This window comes from Saccostrea echinata, unplaced genomic scaffold (assembly GCF_033153115.1).
Source record: "Saccostrea echinata isolate AGI-Se365-2 ecotype Australia unplaced genomic scaffold, CSIRO_AGI_Sech_v1 ptg000022l, whole genome shotgun sequence".
NCBI lineage: Eukaryota > Metazoa > Mollusca > Bivalvia > Ostreida > Ostreidae > Saccostrea > Saccostrea echinata.
Window position 1 is genome coordinate 14,872,477 of NW_026889771.1, and position 21,895 is coordinate 14,894,371.

At 32.6% G+C, this 21,895-nt stretch overlaps 1 protein-coding gene across 7 annotated transcripts in view; it reads left to right on the forward strand.

Annotated features, from left to right (window-relative positions):
* Positions 1–21,453, forward strand: part of LOC133190512 (uncharacterized) — a 42,180-nt gene extending 20,727 nt beyond the window's left edge. For 2 of the 7 annotated variants that reach the window (XM_061326171.1, XM_061326178.1), the window contains exons 2-14: positions 12,053–12,198; positions 12,617–12,743; positions 13,787–13,819; positions 14,388–14,972; positions 15,436–15,563; positions 16,514–16,567; positions 17,455–17,614; positions 17,891–17,991; positions 18,180–18,360; positions 18,758–18,898; positions 18,973–19,062; positions 20,008–20,119; positions 20,438–21,453. In XM_061326171.1, the coding sequence (XP_061182155.1) occupies positions 12,053–12,198; positions 12,617–12,743; positions 13,787–13,819; positions 14,388–14,972; positions 15,436–15,563; positions 16,514–16,567; positions 17,455–17,614; positions 17,891–17,991; positions 18,180–18,360; positions 18,758–18,898; positions 18,973–19,062; positions 20,008–20,119; positions 20,438–20,619 (2,040 nt within the window). In that variant the 3' untranslated portion in view covers positions 20,620–21,453. Of the gene's footprint in view, positions 1–8,674; positions 9,062–12,052; positions 12,199–12,616; positions 12,744–13,786; positions 13,820–14,387; positions 14,973–15,435; positions 15,564–16,513; positions 16,568–17,454; positions 17,615–17,890; positions 17,992–18,179; positions 18,361–18,757; positions 18,899–18,972; positions 19,063–20,007; positions 20,120–20,437 lie in introns of those variants that run through there. The other 5 variants (XM_061326176.1, XM_061326177.1, XM_061326173.1 and 2 more) reach the window with 5 other exon arrangements.
* Positions 21,454–21,895: the final 442 nt, after the last annotated feature.

Genomic DNA, 21,895 nt, shown 5'->3' on the forward strand with positions numbered 1-21,895 from the left:
TTTGGAAACAGAGGGCAATGTGTATTCTGCTAACAATTTTATTTTTATCCATCACTGACCTCTTTGTAGGCTGAATGGCATGTTTGAGACGTTTACAAAATTTCTCATGTTATTTTTTCAAGGTTAACATTTCTGCAACACAATGCAACCTCGTAGAACATGCATGTACGAGACGTACTGATCATAAGATCTGTTAAATAGAACGGATATTGTGAAGAAGTAACAAATATTTGTTTCAAATATTTTGAAACACTTTCTTTCCACAATCGCTTTGACTACAATGTTCTTAGAGGTTTACATAATCGCTATATGAAAAGGATCAACCAAATAGCTTTTGCAGAGGGAATCTTTGGATGTTTAAGAAAAAGTTTAAGTTCTTCGGAACTGGCATTGCTTAGGCAAAATGCTACAACTTTCTTTTTTTTCTGTAAAATTCAAATTTGACTGCGTGGAGGATAAATAATAAATAAATAATTAATTGAACAATATTTAGAGCAATTAAGGCTGGAATTTTGTTTGCATGCAAATCCTTGTTTTGTTGTACGTTTATGAAATTTAAACCTAATAAATAGTTTTTAATTTCTCAATGTATTGGTTTTTCGGTGTATATAAGTTGCACGAATATTTTATTGCTAAAATGTCGTAAGTTTTGAATGGAAAGGAAATCTGAGTTTTAGTCAGGATTGATCCATCAACAACCTTCTATGTATGTTTTCCATGTTCATAGATAAATAGCGTCCATTCAAAAATCAAATACTTTTCTTTCTAATAGGAAGAAAAACACGGGAAAAAATTAGTCAAGTATATCATCTTCATTCGAGAATTTTCTTTGTATTTAACAAAAATAACTTATATAGTATATGCAAATCCCAATCTTTGACCCAAAACTTGAAAAAAGTAAAATAAGAATGAAATGTACAATGTGCATCCCAATAGATTTAAATGTACAATGTGCATCCCAATAGATTTAAATGTACAGTGTACATCCCAATAGATTTAAATGTACAATGTACATCCCAATAGATTTAAATGTACAGTGTACATCCCAATAGATTTATATGTACAGTGTACATCCCAATAGATTTAAATGTACAATGTGCATCCCAATAGATTTAAATGTACAATATACATCCCAATAGATTTAAATGTACAATGTACATCCCAATAGATTTAAATGTACAATGTACATCCCAATAGATTTAAATGTACAATGTACATCCCAATAGATTTAAATGTACAGTGTACATCCCAATAGATTTAAATGTACAGTGTACATCCCAATAGATTTAAATGTACAGTGTACATCCCAATAGATTTAAATGTACAGTGTACATCCCAATAGATATAAATGTACAATGTGCATCCCAATAGATTTAAATGTACAATATACATCCCAATAGATTTAAATGTACAATGTACATCCCAATAGATTTAAATGTACAATGTACATCCCAATAGATATAAATGTACAATGTACATCCCAATAGATTTAAAAGCAATACCAATTTTTGTAAGTCTGGATTTTGAATTTTCATACTATAAAACCAATCTGTCCGCGGACGCTAAACATAAAAAAAAAAAATTGAAATGGCCTAATTTATAAATTCATGTATGTTATAAAACATTTAGAGAACATCAATATTTAACAGTTATAGGTTTTAAACCCTATCGTTTATCTATGGTTCAAATCTAAAATTATCGAACCATCGGTCAATCAGGACTTATCAAATCCAACAAACACACTCTAAATAAAAGATAGTGCATGATAAGATACTTTTCACAAGACAAATTTCTTTTAGATATCGATTAAAGAGGATAAAACATTTCAATGACGTAAAAGGTTGTCGTAGTCCAAGGTCGAGAAAAATAAATTCCTAGTTATAAGGTCAAGTTTAATCTAAATGCACTATTGTTAAATATTGAACATTAATTGCAAAAGTTCAAATCATGACTACTCTAAAGCAGTTTTCTTTCACTTGAAGTAAAGAAAAATGTTCTACTTCTTTTATACCCCATGAAATGATTTTCTACCCTGCGTAGTGCACGAGCACTTCAGCAATGTTCGTCTGGTGGGAGATATCGCCCTTTATCCTCATTTAATGCACTTTTAAGGGCTTTTCATTTGAAAAAGAATATGAACACAAATTCAATATCGTTTTTAATAATATGATCATCTCAAAAAATTCAATCGTGAATTGTGAATTATTTTGATTCTCATCAACACAATAGAACTTAATGGAAAAAAGAGTTCTATAGATCAGTAGGTATTATATGGTTAGTTGAGTAATTATGTTTGCTCATATTGGAGAATGATTTCTCTTTGTTATTTTTTGTCATAAGTGATATTTGCAAATAATCTAAATGGGGGATATTTTAAAACGATTTTTTAAAATCCTACGGATCAAGTTTCGAAAAATTCGATTGATAATATTGTTATTTATAAAGCCTAGTAGCATGTACTAGAATTTTATTTGTTTGTTTTACTTAAGATACAATGAAAAATATTAACCTTGTCTTTTATCAATGAAAAATATTTTCAGTTACACTTAGGTGTACAGTCTTAATAAAAGTCCACAGGACACCAGTATTTTTTAGTAAAAACTGTGTTGGGATTGCCTGGGTGAATTCCTAACGGAATTCGCCTGAGGATTTTACATTTGTTGAAGGTTTGATTTTTGAAAGTTATTTGAATATAATGTGTTTTCGATTGATAATATTGTTATTTATAAAGCCTAGTAGCATGTACTAGAATTTTATTTGTTTGTTTTACTTAAGATACAATGAAAAATATTAACCTTGTCTTTTATCAATGAAAAATATTTTCAGTTACACTTAGGTGTACAGTCTTAATAAAAGTCCACAGGACACCAGTATTTTTTAGTAAAAACTGTGTTGGGATTGCCTGGGTGAATTCCTAACGGAATTCGCCTGAGGATTTTACATTTGTTGAAGGTTTGATTTTTGAAAGTTATTTGGATATAATGTGTTTTCCGTCTTTTTACTTGACTTTTTAATGGCATTAATATATATATACTACTAACATCTTTAGGAAGAACAAAAATCATATTGCCAAAGGTATTTTATTAGAGAAGGAACTGCTGTAAATAACACAATGACCGATTCTCTAGCCTTTCCTGCTATATATGCCAAACCTGTGCTTCAAGATGTCTAATATGGTCTAAATGGTTAATGAACTCCAGCAAAAGAAAAAGAAATCCCACGTTGAATTATTAAACATCATCTGGAATAAACAACAATTTTCTTGACGGTAATCTGAAAAAAGGGAAGAAAATTAAAGCATAGAATATGACAGTTAGGGCTTTTATAATCCTTTTATTTTCAGAAAAGATCTCTTAGCTATAAAGCGTGGTGACCGAAAAAAAAGAGAATGTTTAACTCTAAATGTCATGTTGGTGTGAAAATAGTGGAAATTAACCTGAAACCTGAATACTGATCTGTTTAGCCATAGGCTTAATGGTTGCAGGAATTGCTACGCGTCCCGTAACATTTTTGAAAATTTTTCTAATAATTGTCCAAGAAATTGTGGTTGATAACTTGTATGAACACTAATCTTTACCCTAAAGCAAACACATTTATAGACTTTAATCACACATAAAGGGGAAAAGTTATAAGATTAACTAGTAAACTAAATGCTACTATTATGAACTTTTATGAAGGTGATTTTTATGCATTTCCCTTGAGAAAAAGTTGGAGATCTTTTTTTCCCTCACCTAATGGTATATATCAATTCAGACTTGAAGCACTACTCACAATAATAATGAAAGCAATTGAGCACTTTATGTATTTTCTTTGGCGATAACTAATATACGTCACATCCGTTTTATAGCATCTTTTACTCAGTCTGAAGGGGTCGGTTTAGTTATTTCTTCTCGGTTTAAAAAATGCCTCTTGAGCAATATTGACATTTATGAATGTCATTTGAGAACATTTTTCATTCAGAACCTGAGATAATCTTATTTGAAATCATTTTCTTTTTTAATAAAGTTTTACACGTTGTAATCTCAGGTCATTGGCATTCAAGAGTTTTTTGTTTTGATTTTTGAGAGTGTCTAACACGAACGCATGTTCATTTACCATTTTTACAACATTTTTTTTATATCCAATCTGTGGTCTAAAGTCAGCATTTCTCTTTCAGTGTTTACATTCCTTTCTTAAAACTTTGGATTTTAAAGTCAAAGATGAAAATTTTGATTTAATGCTTAATTAAAGAAAGAATTATTCTACATCAACTTGTAATTGTCATCTCCATGTTTTCTCTTCAAATTTTTTTTCTAAGGAAGTTCTAAAACCTTTTGATCACCAATCAAATGTGTTTTATAGCCTACAAATTAATTAATCTTATAAGTGGTATTGAATTGAACAAGTGACAAATTTCTGGTTTGTTAACATGAAAAAGACGAAGGTAACGAACAGTAATCAATCTAAAAAAATATGTATTGATCAGGTAGACAGAGTTTTAGTATAAAATCAAAGGCCAACAATTGGTATGAAACATGTCAGCCGAAATACGATCCAATGATAGGTTATATTTGTTAACAAGGTCATTATAACGACCATGGAATTTTCGAAAAGCTGACGTTAAACTTGTTGAAATCCCTGTAACATTAACTTATCTGTCAGTAACCTGCCTCGGTTTAAAAATTGATTGTATTCAGAGCATGCTCTTGAGTATCGCATAAGCTGGGAGACGTAATCACCATATGCAGGTGATAGCGGAATATTACTACATAGAAAGGAAAGTTGACGATGGAAAAGCTGATGTCATCTTGTTTGTTTAGTCTTAATTTTAGTTCTTAATTGGCCCTTTATCGTCTATAGTCAGTTAAACATCCAAATATAAAACAGTTAGATGTGGGAGGCTATGTGGTATCTTTTATTTCGAGTTCACTGATATGTATCGAGTCGACTTATGAATAGAAGTAACTATCTTTTTACAATGAGAACGCCTCTTGCCGAATCAAAATTGAGTGTTGACCACTCTTTTAATTTGGTATTCTTCACAAATAAAAATTACAACAACTGTGTGACCTCATAGGAAATCTTATGAAACTGTTATAAATAATCTCAATGATTTTGTTGTATTTTAAAGTAGAAGCAATCGGTACAGTAGTTCATTCTGGAGTTCTTTGTAGTCTCATATATGGAAAACTTTTGTCTCAAAAGAGGGATAACAAATTTGTGTTTCTCTATTGATTTTTCAATGAGGAGGAGGTTTGATCTCCACACTTTTCAATTACATATTTTGAAGACTCTTAAGTTCACTAACAGGGATGCTCAGCTGGAGATACGTGTTTTAATCGAAGGTGCAATTCCTTCTGAGAGAACATTTTCTTATGGTTTCAAGATTAATGGCAAATATTTATACACTGGAAACTTAGTATATATTGCCATACAAAAGATAAGAAATCATTCCTGTGTGTTTAGGAATAACAGAGTAATCTTTAATTCTTATTTCACAAATTACTGGTTTGTTGAAGACTGAGAGAAACTGACAGAATCTATAGCTAGCCTTTTTTCTAAATTCAACATTACATCACTTTTCTTTCAGTCATACTAGCAGCTTACACATATGTATGTACAGACAAGATAATACAAGAAACACAAAGCAACAACATGCATGTCTTTCAAAAAGAGAGAAAATGTATTGAAAAATTTTAAATAGTAATGTAATAGCTTAATTAAACAAATGTGCCTTGCATGTCTTCTTACTGGAAACTGGTTAAAAGTCCTCTGAACCAAAGTATACGTATCTCTGGTGTAGTGTGTTGCATATCTTCAATTCAATGTGGCGTTAACCTGAATGACAGAAAAAGAATCTTATGCCCCCCAATGTGTGTTATTGTATAGGCTATTTTCAGTTTCATCCCTCACCTTTAACATAGAAATTTATTTAAATAATTCAATTGTAATTTCAAGTATTTTCTACAACAACACAATGGCATATGATGTTTCATTTTTCAAAAGCGACAGATATCGAATTACGGTAATTAAACGAAATAATCACTCGTTGGTGTTTAAACTTGGTGTATAAGGAATATTTTCGTGATATTTCCCCACGTTAGGTATCAAATTCCGCCCTACCTATCTAACCTGTTCGGACCTGCCCCTAAGTCTTTAAAATCCCTACTCCATGGTCTCACGACAAAATTCTCGTAAAGGTGTGCTATGAAGCTTTTTATCAGTTCAGCTTATGTCATTTTATGACTTATGGCACATTTACTCTCCGTTTGCCTTTACCTTTCATTTTCGCTGTCTTTCAACGTCTCTGCATCCGCTGTTAGAAACTGAGTACAAGTAAAAAGCACCTTAGAAACTGTTTGTATCGTGATCTGTCTCATTTCAAGGTGGAAAAATCTTGTCATACGGGAAGGGGAGCTGTAGAAATACTAAAATAGTGTTCGAAAGTTTGGGGAAAGGTTGACATATTTTTGTACTGTCACCTAAGATATTTAATCTTCTACTGGAAGAGATTGACAAGTGTTCCCTTTATGTTTAAATGTCCGGGTAGGTTGTATTTAAGCACAAATTGAATTTGTTCTATGCATAATGAAGACATATCTAGATTTAAATAAAGCGCCTTCATTTCATATGTGTATTGGAGGTTTTATGACATAAAGAAATCACAAATTATTTTTGCAATGGATTGAAATATCCTTCTTCGGTGTCAAATAATTTGCATTTAATCCAAAGGAAAGTTTTATTTTATTTGTGTATGGGTTTTCATATGAAGTCTATTATGGGTGTTAGCATAACCATTACGGAAGCATCCATTCGGTTAATAGTATAAAACACATTTTAGCTTAATACCTCTTCTTATTTAAAGGCTGGGGTTTCTTTGTAAAATTTGCAATCAAAATCAGCGAAGCCGGAAATAGGATGCAATTTCGTACTGTAAGCATCAAATAAAGATTTTTTTAAAACAGATTTCATTTAGATTGGTTCCTGATGAAAGGGTCCCCTTATGTAGCCTTAAAGAGATTTTTATAATAGGGGATATCTATTCTAAAATTCTAAGCTTTCATTTTTAGGGTAAATTGTCAAATTGTTAATGACAACTTTCCCCTCTCCGCCACTGTATATTTATTATGGTCTTCCAGTAGGGCCGCTATCTTCGGTAGAAAACAGAAGATTCATCCCCCCCTGAAAAGTCAATAATTTGCGAATGAATCTAGATGCTGTCACAAGACAGTAATACCCACACATAGGTGTTTGCCTCGAAATGTACTCACCTTCATATTTAGCTAACAAGGGAAGAAGCCACATTAATTCTATAAATTACAAAAAGTCCATTTTTACCCCGAATCACCACAGGGTCAAAATCGGAATTCCTAATCCTAAATACACATTTAGAGGACTCTCCCAAACTTATTCAATATGACTGGGCTTCTGTGAAAAATGTAAGAGGAGTTCAAGAAACAAGTTTTTTGTTTGTTTTTTTTTTTTTTTTTTTTTTTTAAAAATCATTTCTAACGACCCACGGTGAATATCAAAATTCTGAAACCCTACTGCACACCCAAAAGACACTCACAATGATATTCCAAAATTTGATTTGGCTGCTGCAAAAAAATGTAAGAGGAGTTCAAGGGAACCAGGTCTTTGTAGAAAAAAAATTGTCCCCTTAGGTGAAAATCTAAATTCTGAAACATTGCACATTTACAGGACACTCCCAATTAAATTTTAAAATATGAATGGGCTACTGCGTAAAATGTAAGGGGAGTTCAGGGAACCAGATTTTTTTCTTCAGAAAAATGACTCTTTTGACCCCCAATCGCCCCAGGATGAAAATCGAAATTCTGAAACCTTATTGCACAACCACAAGACACTCCCAATGATATTCCAAAATATGAAAGGGCTAAAACGAAAAATGTAAGAGGAGTTCAGGGAACCAGGTTTTGTTAAAAGAAAAACCACGACGTTTTTCTGCCCCTGAAAATGAAAATTCCAAAACCTTATTGCACATGTACAGGGCACCAACAATCATATTTTAAAAATGTAAGAGGAGTTCAGGGAACCAGATTTTCGTAGAAAAACATTTTTTTTACCCCAATTCCACCCCCTCCCCCTGGGGGATGAAAATTTCAAATCTTCTTTCAAAGTATTAATGTTCAAGGCACCACCAGTCATATTTCATAAGATGAGATGGCTACTGCTTAAAATGTAACAGTAGTTTGAGGAAGAAGGTAGTCTGACAGTCGAACGGACAACCTGGAAAACAACATTTTTTTTCTTTTTCTTTTTTAGAAAGTGTGCATAATTACATCAGCTTGTAAAAATATCACTTATCGAAAATTAAATTCATTTAAATCTTGACTTGTAAAGAAGTCCATCGACGATTGAAAGTAAAAATAAAAAAGTCTTTAAAATTCTGTTTTCTTATTTGTCAATTTGGCTAGCGTTCAGGTGACATTATTCAAATTCTTCTTCAATGGGCTTTCTCTTTTCTTTATTCTTGGTAAGTTCAAATTATTCAAATGCATGCTTCAAATCTATGGTTTTCAATACCTTTCTTTGCGATTCAATACATATGATCTTCAAGATGCATATGTCTAGCTATGGCTCCTTTGCTAATCAATAAAAGCAATTGCCAAAAACATCGATCTAAATACAATATTAAACGGGTCTAGAGTGACTGAGAAAGTAGACGTTGTTTTGAAAGATTTCTGGATGTCTCCTTTCGTTTGGACCGACAAAAGCATTGGAAGGAATTGAGCGCCTCGATCTGTTTATTGAGCTGTCAGAAGGTGTTTGCTTGTCGTACTAATATGACATTAGGGAATGGTGTATCTCCACTTTGAGGTAGTTGCTATTGGCACTGTTTTTAAAGGGATTTAAATCTAAATTTGTCTTCGTGCACGGAAGAAGTTTTGCTAAAGGGAGGGTTTCTTGCTGTGTCTGTGACTGAAATCGACCCATCATGGCTTGGGTTTGGCCGGAGGAAGTTGGGTCAAAAAGTCGCCCTAAGTCCGCCACTAAAGCGACATGGCCCACTCCGGAAGAGAAGGTTAGATCGCCAATGAAGTCTGATAATGATGTTCAAAAGGTTGGTTCTTTGGTATTGTTAAAATATGTAAGCCACGCGAACAATTCGATTTTTTTTACATAGAGAAAGTTGAAAATGAAATTCAATTTCTAAGCAAGAGAATCTTATATAAAGATGAGATGTATAAAAGTATATATTACAGTTATATATACCGGATGAGAAAGCACGATTGGTGAGTTGTTTTTGCATGATAATGATCTTTGTAGCAGTGTTTTGCATGGGAATGTAGCTGTACATCAGTAGTAAAATTGGAAGGAATTTATTTGGAAAATACATTTGCCGCTGTTTAAGTTCTTTTAATAGTTTGTTTGGTTTTGGGTCTTGAATGTATACTTGTTCTTTTGCAACTATTGAAGCATATGTATTTCTTGGTGTATACAAGGTGAAATCTGAGCTCATCCCTTTGTACTCTACTTGTCAATTGTTTTATTGCAGGGCCATGTTTTGTCTTTATTTACTCCATTGTTTACATAATATATCTCTATTCTTTTCTTTTAAGACATTTTTTCAAATAGGAAATCTGTATTTAGACATTAACTCAGTAAGGAAATGACTATAAGCAATAAAGCCTTTGTATAAAACTTTTTTTTTAACTTTGTATAAAATAAGACCAAAGTTTTAAAAATTAAACCATTTTGTTCGTTACCATGCTATTGAAATCCGCATGTTTACAATGAATTTTTAAACCTTCACCTTTTGACATACCTCTTCTTTCAAGAGCACGTTCAACTTGTTTGCTTTGCTCTTGAGAGTCTAAATATTGTTCTTAAAATTAATACGATTTAACACTTTTTCCACAACAGGAACATACACTATATCATTAAGATTTAACCAGTATATCAACTGTGTTTGTTCTATTACTGCTAAAATTTTAAAATAAACTTTAAGTCTATAGTGTATCTAATAATATCTGAACATAACGGAGGGGTGAACTGTATAACTTTCATCTCGGTTGCTAAGATGACAACGTAATATCGATCAGACAAATAAGCTATTTGAACTTTTTTTGTTTCTGGTGCTAAAATTGAACATCGATAATTTGAGAACATTTGCTGCATTCTTGTTATAGGAACTGAAGAATGATTTCACTTCTATAACATTGCTCGTTACCATGACGACAATAAAGGACATATAAAAGGGGTAAAATTCAAAGAATCAAACGCCTTGAACAGGGAAGGCATCTGAAATTTAAATTCTATAAAAAGGAAGCCCTATCTCTTCAATCATGAATCTTTTTCCTTTGGAATAAATAAAATAAGCAAATGTATTCACCATAAGTTCCATATCAATTGATCTGAATACGTCTCTTTTTCCTGTATGCAATAAATAATCACTTTAGCTTACTGAAGATTGCAATAGAGGGATGTCAAATCGTGAATCGTCATTATGATTTCATTTTCAATACAGATTATATAAGCCAAAGAATTGGAATAAAATGCATCGTCATACAGTACCACAGAAGTCAAAGATGCCCCTTTTGATCTGATGTCTGTCAATAGATGGCGCTAATTCACATTAACGTCATTATGTACCACATTTCTTTTGGATGATTAGCACAAAAATGGCCAATATCGTTTTACTTATCATTGAAAGACGTAATTCTTTAAGATGGGTTTCTAGGGAATGGGCTCATTTTAAAATGACGTATTACTTTGGTACAAGGTTGAATGTACCTTGTACCAAAGTAAAACGTTATGGTAGAGGAAAAATCAGTGTCGGTGACAACAAATCAATTCTTTAATCAAAAGTTGTCATTTCGACAGCACCGATACTAGTAATTTTGCTGTCTTTGTGCAAGTTGGAACATTTCATTTAAATATATGTCACTTTAAATAATACAAATCGCGGATAATTTTGATATATGATACATCCTCTTTGACATACACAAGAAGCAAAACTTCTATAAATAAGATTCAATTAGACTGCACTAATAGAGGGTTTTTAATTTAATAACTATTTTCCTACATATTTACGACAAGTGTTTGCTATCTCGAATTTGATCTATTTAAGTGTGCGAAACAACGTTGTTATCGATTTGAACTGTTAGGAAATTTAAACCACTTTTACATTGTAAAAAAACACAAATACCAATGTTTCGGTGCTCATAGATCAATGGCATTCAATAATGAGTGGGCCTAACGGTTGAGTTCGAAAACCTTTCACCAATTGCAATATTCGCAAAAGCATTCATGGAAAGTAATGTACAGCACATTGAAGTCAACCTTAAAATTTGACATTACTTAATTTTGTTATTCTCAGTATCGGACAGGGTTGCCATGGAGAGAATACCATTAAAAATAAATTAACATCATGACAGATGCTTGATTTATTTTGAGTTAATAACACTATAACTAAAAGGCCACAAATCTAGCCAAACATGGTGTATAATTGTAATGTAATAGATCGTTGATCGTTTAGCTTTTGAATTCAAATAAAAACAGTTTTGACAAGTAAAGTATCTTTGTCATTTTAAACTCAGTAAAGGAGAGTGTTTAATGATGACCTAGGCGTAGTTAAGAATTTCTTTTATCAATTATTACTTTAACCTATTGTATATCAGTTTAACCTCATTCAACTTTGGTGTCATGATTAAAGGTCAGGAAGGGAAAAAACTTTTATTGAACGGCACTTTGTTTGAAAATGTTTCATCTTATCGACTACATGCTGGTTTTTATGTACAATTATCTATTCATAACTTGTGCATTCATGAAATTAAAAATATGTTGATTATAGCTTTCATATTAAACCGATATGAAACTTCTATTAAAATCTGATTTTGTATGGTTAGTTACTTTATTTCATAGTTCATGATCCTGTTTTAATCTCCAAGAATGCTGATGTTAATTTGTTTCAGCGTGCCTTTTTTTAACACTTCCTGCGTGAATTTTTATATCCGGATTGTAGATTAGAGTAATAATCATTTCCCGCGGACTGTTGCTATCTATATTCTGTATTCTCTAATTAATATATATCTCTTCTATTTTTTCCCAGAGTGAGCGTCAGGAATATGACTTCATGCACTCGAACAACATAACGACGCTCACGGCGCCTTTTGGTACGAATGACACTCCGAATATATCCTACAAAATTATTGGCAGTAAACCTGTTCATGTTATAGAAAGCTTGAAGCCACAAAGGTGTGTATTACCATTAATCCATAATGAAAATTGTCCTTCCAAATGTATTATTTATTAAAAGACACATGCACCAAAGTGCATTAAAATATTCTAAGGTGGATTTATCAAATCACCTCGCATTAAATTTAGAGACCAAAAGTTAAATGGAACACAACCATGAATGAAATCGTTTAAAGCATAATGTTAGCTTTTGATTTCCCTTGACCACTATTTATGTTTAAGTAGGTATTAGCCTTATTTTAAAGTCAGCATTGCAGAAAGGTTGAAAAAAAATCTTTAATACCTTAATTACACTCATTCCATTCTTCTACAAATCGTTCAACTTCTTGGCAACTGGAACTTTGTTGACAGTCGCCATATTTGTTTCTGGATAGAAATTTCCTTTAAATAATACACATTTCTGTAATTAATATTCAAGGCCAGAAGATCCAACAATTTATACAGGGCCACGGATTCATAATTTAGACGGAGTTACAATCAAACCAAACCAGGTTAACCCGAGGATTTTAAACGAAAAAGCCAAAGGATATTACAGTGCACAACAGGTATAGGAAAGATATTTCAGAAAATTTAGGAGACACTGTTTCATTGCTTAGGACAATTATATAAAAAGCTTTAGTATGAATGCATTTTGTCCTATACTAGCATGAAACCTGTGTCCGTGAAGAAACTGATATGTAATGTTTTCAAATGAATGTTCATTGTCAGACATTGTTGAATTAACACATTTATACATGCTTCTGACATTATTAACTTTTTTGTTGTTTTAAATGTTATACAATCGTTCAGAAAATCTCCTGCCTGTTATTTCTTGCTTTGTAAATCATTTCTTGTTCACCTCGCCATTTCTTCTCAGCATGACGGTAGCAATGATGAGGTAGGGTATACCCATATATCCACATGCATTATTATATTATTTGCACTCATTACTGCTTGGGCGTGATAATTTAGATACTGATTCTCAGGGAATCATGCCTATTGGATGATGACAAATTGAGTGAAAAATAGCAGGGTTTCATGATACTTTTCTGTTATGGGTGGTCAATTGCATATGTCACCTAGCTTGTAAATATTTGATAATACGATCAATAGTATTAAAGTTACCGATATGTTTAGTCATTAATCAACAAATAGCTTCTTCCAAGGCAACTGGTTTCCTGATAGGAATGTTTATAAAAGGATTCCAATCGTTAACAATACTTTTTCAAATTCTCAATAGACAAGATCTTTATCAGTGGTAGAAAAGGAAGGCATTTAAAACTAACGAAAAAAATAATCAATTCTAACCTTGGTATCTAATGGCTACTACCATTTCCTACTGATTTTCAATATGTTCCTTCATAATTTTCTTGTCTTTCATTTCTCAAGATTTGATAACGGTACCTCAGTCATGAAATCATAGCATTAGTAAAGTACATCTTTGATAGATACATGTACACTGTATGTAGCTGTGAAATCAAAATTCATTTTTGCTGAAAAGTTTTCCGAATAAATGCTAACACAGCAAGTTGGGTTTGATTGCTTTTTACATAATAATATAATCAAAACTGGGAGCAAGATGGTGTGTTGACGGTTATATGTGTTTTAGAATTACACTGGGCTTCCTAAGTTAGTGACATTGGTGAGTACATTTTAGTAGACTTCACTGCTTTCTTTGTGTAGTTTCACCAAGTTTGTTAATCATTCAAGTAATCTTTTCAGATTTTTTTTTTTTAACATAAAGTAATTTTCTCTATTAATTTTCACAGTTTCCCTTATTTCACCAAAGTGTAAAGAAAACATTTTATTTTTAATCAGATCCATATTCGCAACGCATGTTGAGATTTCATTTGTATTGGTTTGCATTTGTGATGATTTGATATACTTCCATGTTTTGCATCTACATCTGCTATGACCCAATTGACTTTGCAGTTGAATTTCTTTTTCCTATTATATAATGATTTTTTTTAAAGTGACATTGCGTCAACGCTTTTGGTCTTTAAAAAAGCAATCTAGTAATACCTATGTAATATGATTTTTTTTCTCTATTTTCTTATTTACCGTTGCATTTTGCACGATTCATTTCAATTCTTGCAATGAAAAGTTTGATAACCTTTACATCAAACAATTTTATAGCGTTTAAGAGTAAATTTCAACTCGTGTTTCACTGAAGGGATGCTATATTTTTTATACCATTTTTTTCCTTGCAGGACCAATTCTCGTCCCACGTACATGGGAAACCTACATATTCAAATCCAGTCACATACAGAGGTCAGAGGCCAGATTCTAAAACACTAAATCCTTTTCCCAACCTACCTCCAATAGAGGCCAATCGCGGCAAAAATCAGAAATCCACCGTATTTGAAAAAGAGGCTTGGATACCATCGAATGGTCTGGAACCAAAACTATCCACAGATACTGAGTATAAAGAACATTTTGAAACAGGAAGACCGAGCAGTGAACGATATCAACCAACTTATCAAAATAACAATTTTGACCGTGTGATTCAGAACAGTCCTAGAAAATCGTACAGCGAGGTAGGAGGTCCAACGATGGAGAGATCATTTAAAGACTCTATGTTACAAATGTTACCACCAGAACCATTTCTACCCTCTGATCCCATGAAATATACGAACGAACAACGTCAGAGGCTGCTAGATATGGCCGCAGAGGAGATGAGAGGAGTCACCACTGACAGACTAAAGGGAGCCTACCACCTCTTGTCCAGAATTGACAGACAGCTGAATGGACTGTGTCAGTTTGAAAACGTGAAAGACATTTTGAAGCAGGAAAGGGTAAGTGAATGCTTTCATCCATGCTGGATAAAAAAAATCTTGAAAATGTGTTCCTTTATGTTTTATATAAATAAAGATTTGTTTAACGCTTTGTATTGCATACAAAACTTTCTTAATCAATTAAGGATTCATAAAATCAATAATATGAAGCTTCTTTTGCTGAGCATACTTGTAAATTTTAATTATTAAGAACATTTTTCAGTGTTTGGTTTTGTATAAACTAATATTTTATATGTACATCGAAATGTTTACTAAAAATTTCATTATTTTTTAATTCATTAATAATAGTTCAGATCCTTTATCTTTTGGAATTTTCTCTAGCAATCTTGTTTTGTTCATCATAACATATCAAATACATATATATATTTAACATACTAGGCGTACATTTTTGAAAAAAAATTCTTAGTTCTTGAACTTTTTGATTGGTTTTGAGGATCATGAATAACACTTTTTTTGTTTGAAGGCTGACCCAACTCAAGATACATTGAGACTTATAGCCGCTATGTGTGTGGTTCCAAAAGTGCAGAATATGGTTAACTATGAAGACATTATAACATTTTTAAATGATGCCGTCCGACTTACACAGAATGGGTAAGTTATTTTTCATAAGTCTTCCAAATCTGTACCACAGTTTGACTGAGATAGATTAATATAATAGGCCTTTGGAGCTAGCATTGATGTAAAAATTGATTAGCCGGGAATATGACTTGTTTTATATAGACAGTTTAATACTTGCGTTGTATCATTGGAGCTTTACCCCCTAAGCAGATTGACGGGTAGCAATTTTTACCCGAAAAGCAAAGACCTTTGCAGTATACGTTCAAAAAAGAAGAGTTAATGTCTTTAAGATCATGGTGGTATAATATGTTATTGTGTAATTGACATATCGATCTGGAGTGTAATGTTTGTATTTTGATCAATAGATAACGTTAATTGAGGGATACCTTCAAGTTTTTACACAATCCTTTTTCATAACCTTGTAAATGTACTTGTAAATTGAAAATATATAATTTCTTCTTTCTTGAAAACATGTTACATTGATACGATTTTCTGCTAAAACCAATCTGTCATGAAGCTAGTAATTATAGCAGCCTGTCTTTTTCGATCTTTTGATTGCACAGTCGCGAGCTTTAAATGAACGACAGGTGAAATCTAATCGTTTTTAAATGTTCGAAATAACGAAGCATAATTGTTGGCATAAATCCCAATCTCTCTTGTTTGGATTTTTTTTAACTTTTGCATATTGTAATTGCAGAGATACCCTTCTGTGTTAACGTTTGCTTACAGATTAACTGTTGCTATCTGTTCTGTATACATGTATATGTTTGTTTGTTGTTTGGACGAATTTTCGTCAACAAAAGACTATAAATCTAAGTACTTTTTTCCAAATATGCACAAAAACTGTCAATATGTCAGTGAAAATAAAAACACAGGAATCCCCCGAGTTGACAAAAATTCGTTCTTACCAATACTCACATCTTAGTAACTCTGAGTAATGTATGTTAAGTAACATGGCGCTTACTGGCTTTATATGGTTGTAGCCCGTCCGACTCTAGTCGTCATCAGTATTACATGGGCCAGCAAGGAGGGTCCTCGTAAGTTCATACATGTAGCTTCTTACACTCCTGTGACTTTTCTGCATGCCCTATGTTTTTCCTCCTTAGCATTTTCTCTCTGTTCGTCATTTTGAAAGCAGTATAACAAACTGATAAAAATAATCACACTACATATCAACCATGATAAAGTCCTTTTGGAAACAACGTTTAATTTATATATCAAAATGAATGAATGTGCAAGAGAGATTTATCTTAATTGGTTGACATGGTTGTGAAGATTTTTTTTATCTAATCAGAAGAGTTTTAAAGGAACTCCGAGAAGAATTAAGGCTTACGAATATACTGTCTTGAAAATGATTTGGAAATTGCAAGTTCTAATGAACTTCCTTACTTTCTTTATGCATACATCAGCACTCTTTCCAAGGTTTGAACAACTTCAAATTTCACGAGGGTGTCTTGAATGACTATCAGTGAACTGATATAGTTAAAAAAAAAAAGCAAATGTTTGCCTATCCATCTTCAGATCTCTCTCCATTTAACAATCATTTCAATCACAGTAACGTTTTAAAGTGTTAGAAATGACTGGTGTTGGATATTATATAAAGTGTTCATAACTGCACTCTTTGGTGTGGGACGTGTGTTCAGGCAGAAAATTAGCTTGTTACACTTATAATAATGTTCATATTCCATCGTGTTGAAACTAACTATTGCTGATATTCCATTTATGCTTTGATCATTTTTAAAACAATGCATTACGTCATCTAGCAAAAATTCATTTCCAGTTAAATTACATTTTAAATTTCATTCAACATGTCCACGGTAGTGAAAAACTCAATTTAAAAAATAAATAGTTTGAATCAACTGTTAGGGTTCATTTTATTTCTTAGTTTTATATTTAACTTTTTTAATTCTATGTTTTCTTACAGAGTCAAAACAAACATATCGATCCCCAGAGAGAAAGAAACAGCAATGCTTCTTCAAAAAACAGCTCAGCAGTTGGGAACTAGTAAAATCGACATAGAAACTTTAATCAGAACTTTTCAACTTTACGACCACGAGCGCACAGAAATGCTCTCTGCTCTTGAGGTATATGTTATATTGGTCAACATCTATTGCATTTTCTCTATCCCCTTTTCTTACAGCCGTGTGGAGATAGTGTGGCCCCATTTTTACGGACAAGAACATTTTTAGCACTCAGCCCGTCTATCTGTCCTTTATCTTGCCAGATACAATGGATTAGTGGGATTTTAATATTTATGTCTAAATCCAGTGGAATGAAAGGTCTTACTAGCCACTAGTAATATTGTTGGAAAAGATTTTCATAATTTTTGGTATAAACATAATCAACTATTGTCTTTTCAGATTAAGAACGTGTTATTCGACAATAAAATTCAACTGACTGAATCACTAATCGACGATATCTTGGCGAAGATGACAGATGCAAACCGGGACGGCAAATACAAGTAAGAAAATGTCTTTACCTGTATGATTTACAAGGAAAGTCAAGAATTGTAGATTAGACGATTTCACAAAGATCCAATACTTCTAAAGCAGAACAACTAGTATTCACATTTATATGATTGAAAACAAAGAATAATAATGCATGACATGTGTAGGTATAGTTGCAATAAATGGTTGTTCTAAATTTCAGTTGGCGACGGTTTGTGGACTTTCTTGAGCGCGTACAGCCTGCCAGAACAGGACTGGAAATCACTTATAACAAACGACCCCTTGAATACGCAAAACAGTACCCCCAGCCTGTTGAGTCCTGGCCCCGGGCGAGGGAATCTCCTCGATATTCTTCACCTCCTCCTGTTAATAATTATGGACCGGTTGGTAGTTTTTTGAAAGCAAAGGGATTGAAGGGTTGCAAATGTTTGTAAATATTACTGAGCACGTAAATTTTAAACTGCATGTTTTGTTAAAGGATTTTTATTTATATTCATTAATTCTAAAGCCGTAAATACGAGTCAACATTCATTGATTTTATAGAAATGTCTGATATTTGCACCTTTTGAAATTGTTGGAATCAAGGGGAATGATTTTATTTCGTGGCGTAGAATTAGATGCACTAAGAGACAAAGTGATAATAGGAAGATAATAACGTTTTGAACGTTCAGAAGATATTGTTTTGCAGATATCTGTAAACAAAAATCGGGTTAAGGACTCAGATTCAATTTTAGTGGATGATTTTAATGCAGATATCAATTATATTTGAAAATTCTACAGAGATCACCATTATCCCCAAGAAAGAACATGAGTTACTCGAACAGTCCTCGGTTCGGAGGTCCATCGGGCCCCAGCAATGATATCTGGCGAAAAATCCAGGATATCGAGGATGAAATAAAAAATTTAGAGCAAAATAATCAGGTACATAATCATCATGTCATCACAATTTTCATAGATTGTTAATTTGTACATCCCTATATATTATGTCTCCACAGCCCAATACAAATCGCCAATCTCAGAAGGATATCTCTCATCGCATTGCTACTGTCCAGGATGAAATCAATGAGTTAGAATTCAGCAATAAGGTAGTCCTAACCGAGGCTAGCCCTAGATCTGTACACTGTATACCCTGCTCCTTTTACAGTTTATCAGTAGATTGATTTCAGAAACACCCTATACTTTGACCCTAGGAAACATCTGGAAATCTTGACAAACTAAGAAAATACAAAGGGTCTTGGAAAGAGAGAGAGAGCAGTTTTAATACCCTTTCCTGCAGTGAATATCATGACAATTGTATGTTCACTGAAAGGAAGAGGATTTAAGTTCTCGACTTTCATTTTTGGGATAGCCCTTTGTATTTTCTTACAAGTGTTTGTCTAGTGTGCGCACCGTTTCTTAAGGTCAAGGTATATGGTTTCAGAAATCATCCTATAACCTGTCCTTGTTTTATCACTTGTCTCCATTGCTAAGTGTTCTTTTTCTGCACATGTGTTTGGATTTTGAGGCACGTTTTCTGGAGGTCTGTTTTTGTGTTTATTCTGTCTTGAATTCTTCTCCCATTTATGAAGGGTAACGGATTGATGTTATATTGCAAGTTGAAATCGCAGAAGAAAAACTTTCAGGTGTAATGTTAAGGATCATCTCGTTTATCATGCTTTTATTCTTTGATATGTTTCATGTCTAGTGCTATTATTGTGCTAATATTTGTTAAATGTTAAACAAGACTGCAAATGCTCTTTACTTCAGATTTGAAAAATTCTTTATCTAATAAGAAATAATTTTTCTGAAGTAACTTTGTTCATGATCCTTCCATCTCCATCTTATTTCTGTTTTATTAACAAGTATCTGAAATCCGTCTCAACGAAATAGATAGTAGACTTTCTTAATGCTTTAAAAAATAAAATGGAATATTTGTTCAATGATTCTAATATAATCTCAAAGAGGATAACTTTTTATCTAAATTTTAATGTTCAATTAATTTGACTCATATCGATGTTTATATATATATTTTCCCCTGTGACTGGTTGCAGTTTTTGCGACAAGGCATCGAGTCAAATGCCAGGGGTGATTCCTGGGAGGCAAAACTCATCCAGTTGGCAGGACAGCTGTACCGCCTTAACGAGACACGCTATAGATCCAGTGGTAAGGGGAAAATTAATTGAAACATGAAGCAAAGATTATATATTTATTGAATTGCCTTCATGGTTATTCAAACGTGTTTGCAATTTATTATTTACAAGATGTTTCGTTGTTATATTTTGATGTGATGTTTAAAACTTAACCAAATTTAAGTCTCCAATGGATGAAAATTTACAAGGAATAGATGAGATGAATTTAATTAGAGATATGATGAAGGGGTTCAAAGTTAGTAATGTAAAAGAATTGTTTTTTTTAATGTCTGCTGCAGTTACCTCTTGTTTAGATTTGTACAGTCATTAATAATATAATCATTCCAAATAGGAGTTCTGCCGTTTGAGACAATTGTGGACCAAACGACGAAGTACAATGAAAACGCCAGAATGGGATTACCATATGACGTCATATATCGACTTGCTCAAAGACATAGCAACGATCGTAACCAAGTAGATATTGATAGATACCTGAACGACTTAGGAGATGATAGAACATGGTACATGAAATAACCTTCGGAATTGTAGATTGTCAGTGCTGCCAAACAACATAGAATGTCTCTATCATTATGTCATTTCTGATGTCATCATTTCATGTTCACTTTCCAAAAACAGAAATTTTTTATAACGATCACAGTATTCCAGGATGTATATCAACAAATTTACAAAGATTTTTGAGATTTTGGAATTGATATACTGACATATGGAATTGGGAATAGTTTTCAGTGCATATTACTCTGTTAATTGAAACTGAAATATTTGGTCAAAGCTATGAATTAGAATTAATCGTAAAGTATATTCTATATTAAACATATTCAAAGTACGATCTATGTCTCCCTTAAAGGCTAGTGAATTGCACAAAAGAAATTCAAAGTTGTATAACAGTTTACTCATGGAATGGAACACAAATTTCACTTTTCTCCGATAGACTTCCTTGATCAATATTCGATAGACGTCCATGTTATAGTCTGTGATATTTTGTCTCATTTGATTCTGTCTGTTTTAGATTAGAATTTTAAGAAGGTATATTCTATTCATTTTTCGCCAAGGAGCTTTAGATTTTAAAGGAATATGAAATATGCGGACGTTGCTGTACAAGAATATGTGAGAAAAATATTAGTTCAATATTTTAAAGCTATTAATTCGGACAGCGTGAAAAGGGGATGTTGTTGGAAGGTAAAGAAAAAAGGTGTGTGATAACCATGAATGTGATTTCCACATACAACTAAAGCACAATCATAAATGGTTTATATATTCAAAGCTGTTATTCCACGTCTTGTACAGTAGTTCAAAGTTCTGTGATATTTTGGATATATTTATATTTTCATTAATTATATTTATTGAATAAAGGTTAGATTTTATATCAGTCTTAATATTGTTTATTTATGTGATTGTCTTATTGAATAGGAGAGTGGAAACATGCATAAAAATATATTTAATTTTATTGATTAAAAGGTGGAGATACGAGCAGTGACCGATTTCATAAATCTAATAAAGAAAAAGAATCGTGAATAGGGCAAAAACACGGACCCCTGGAAACACCAGAGGTGGGATCAGGTGCCTAGGAGGAGTAAGCATCCTCTGTCGACTGTTCATTTGATCTTGTATTGATCAGGTAGACGATGTAATCTTAGTAAAATTTGGAATAAAATAACTTAACAAATTGTATGAAACATGTCAGACAAAATACGACCCAACGATAGGTTGTTACAAACAAGGTCATTATAATGACCGTAACATTTTCTAGATACTGAGACAAGGTTGTTGATTTCCTTGTAACATCAACTTA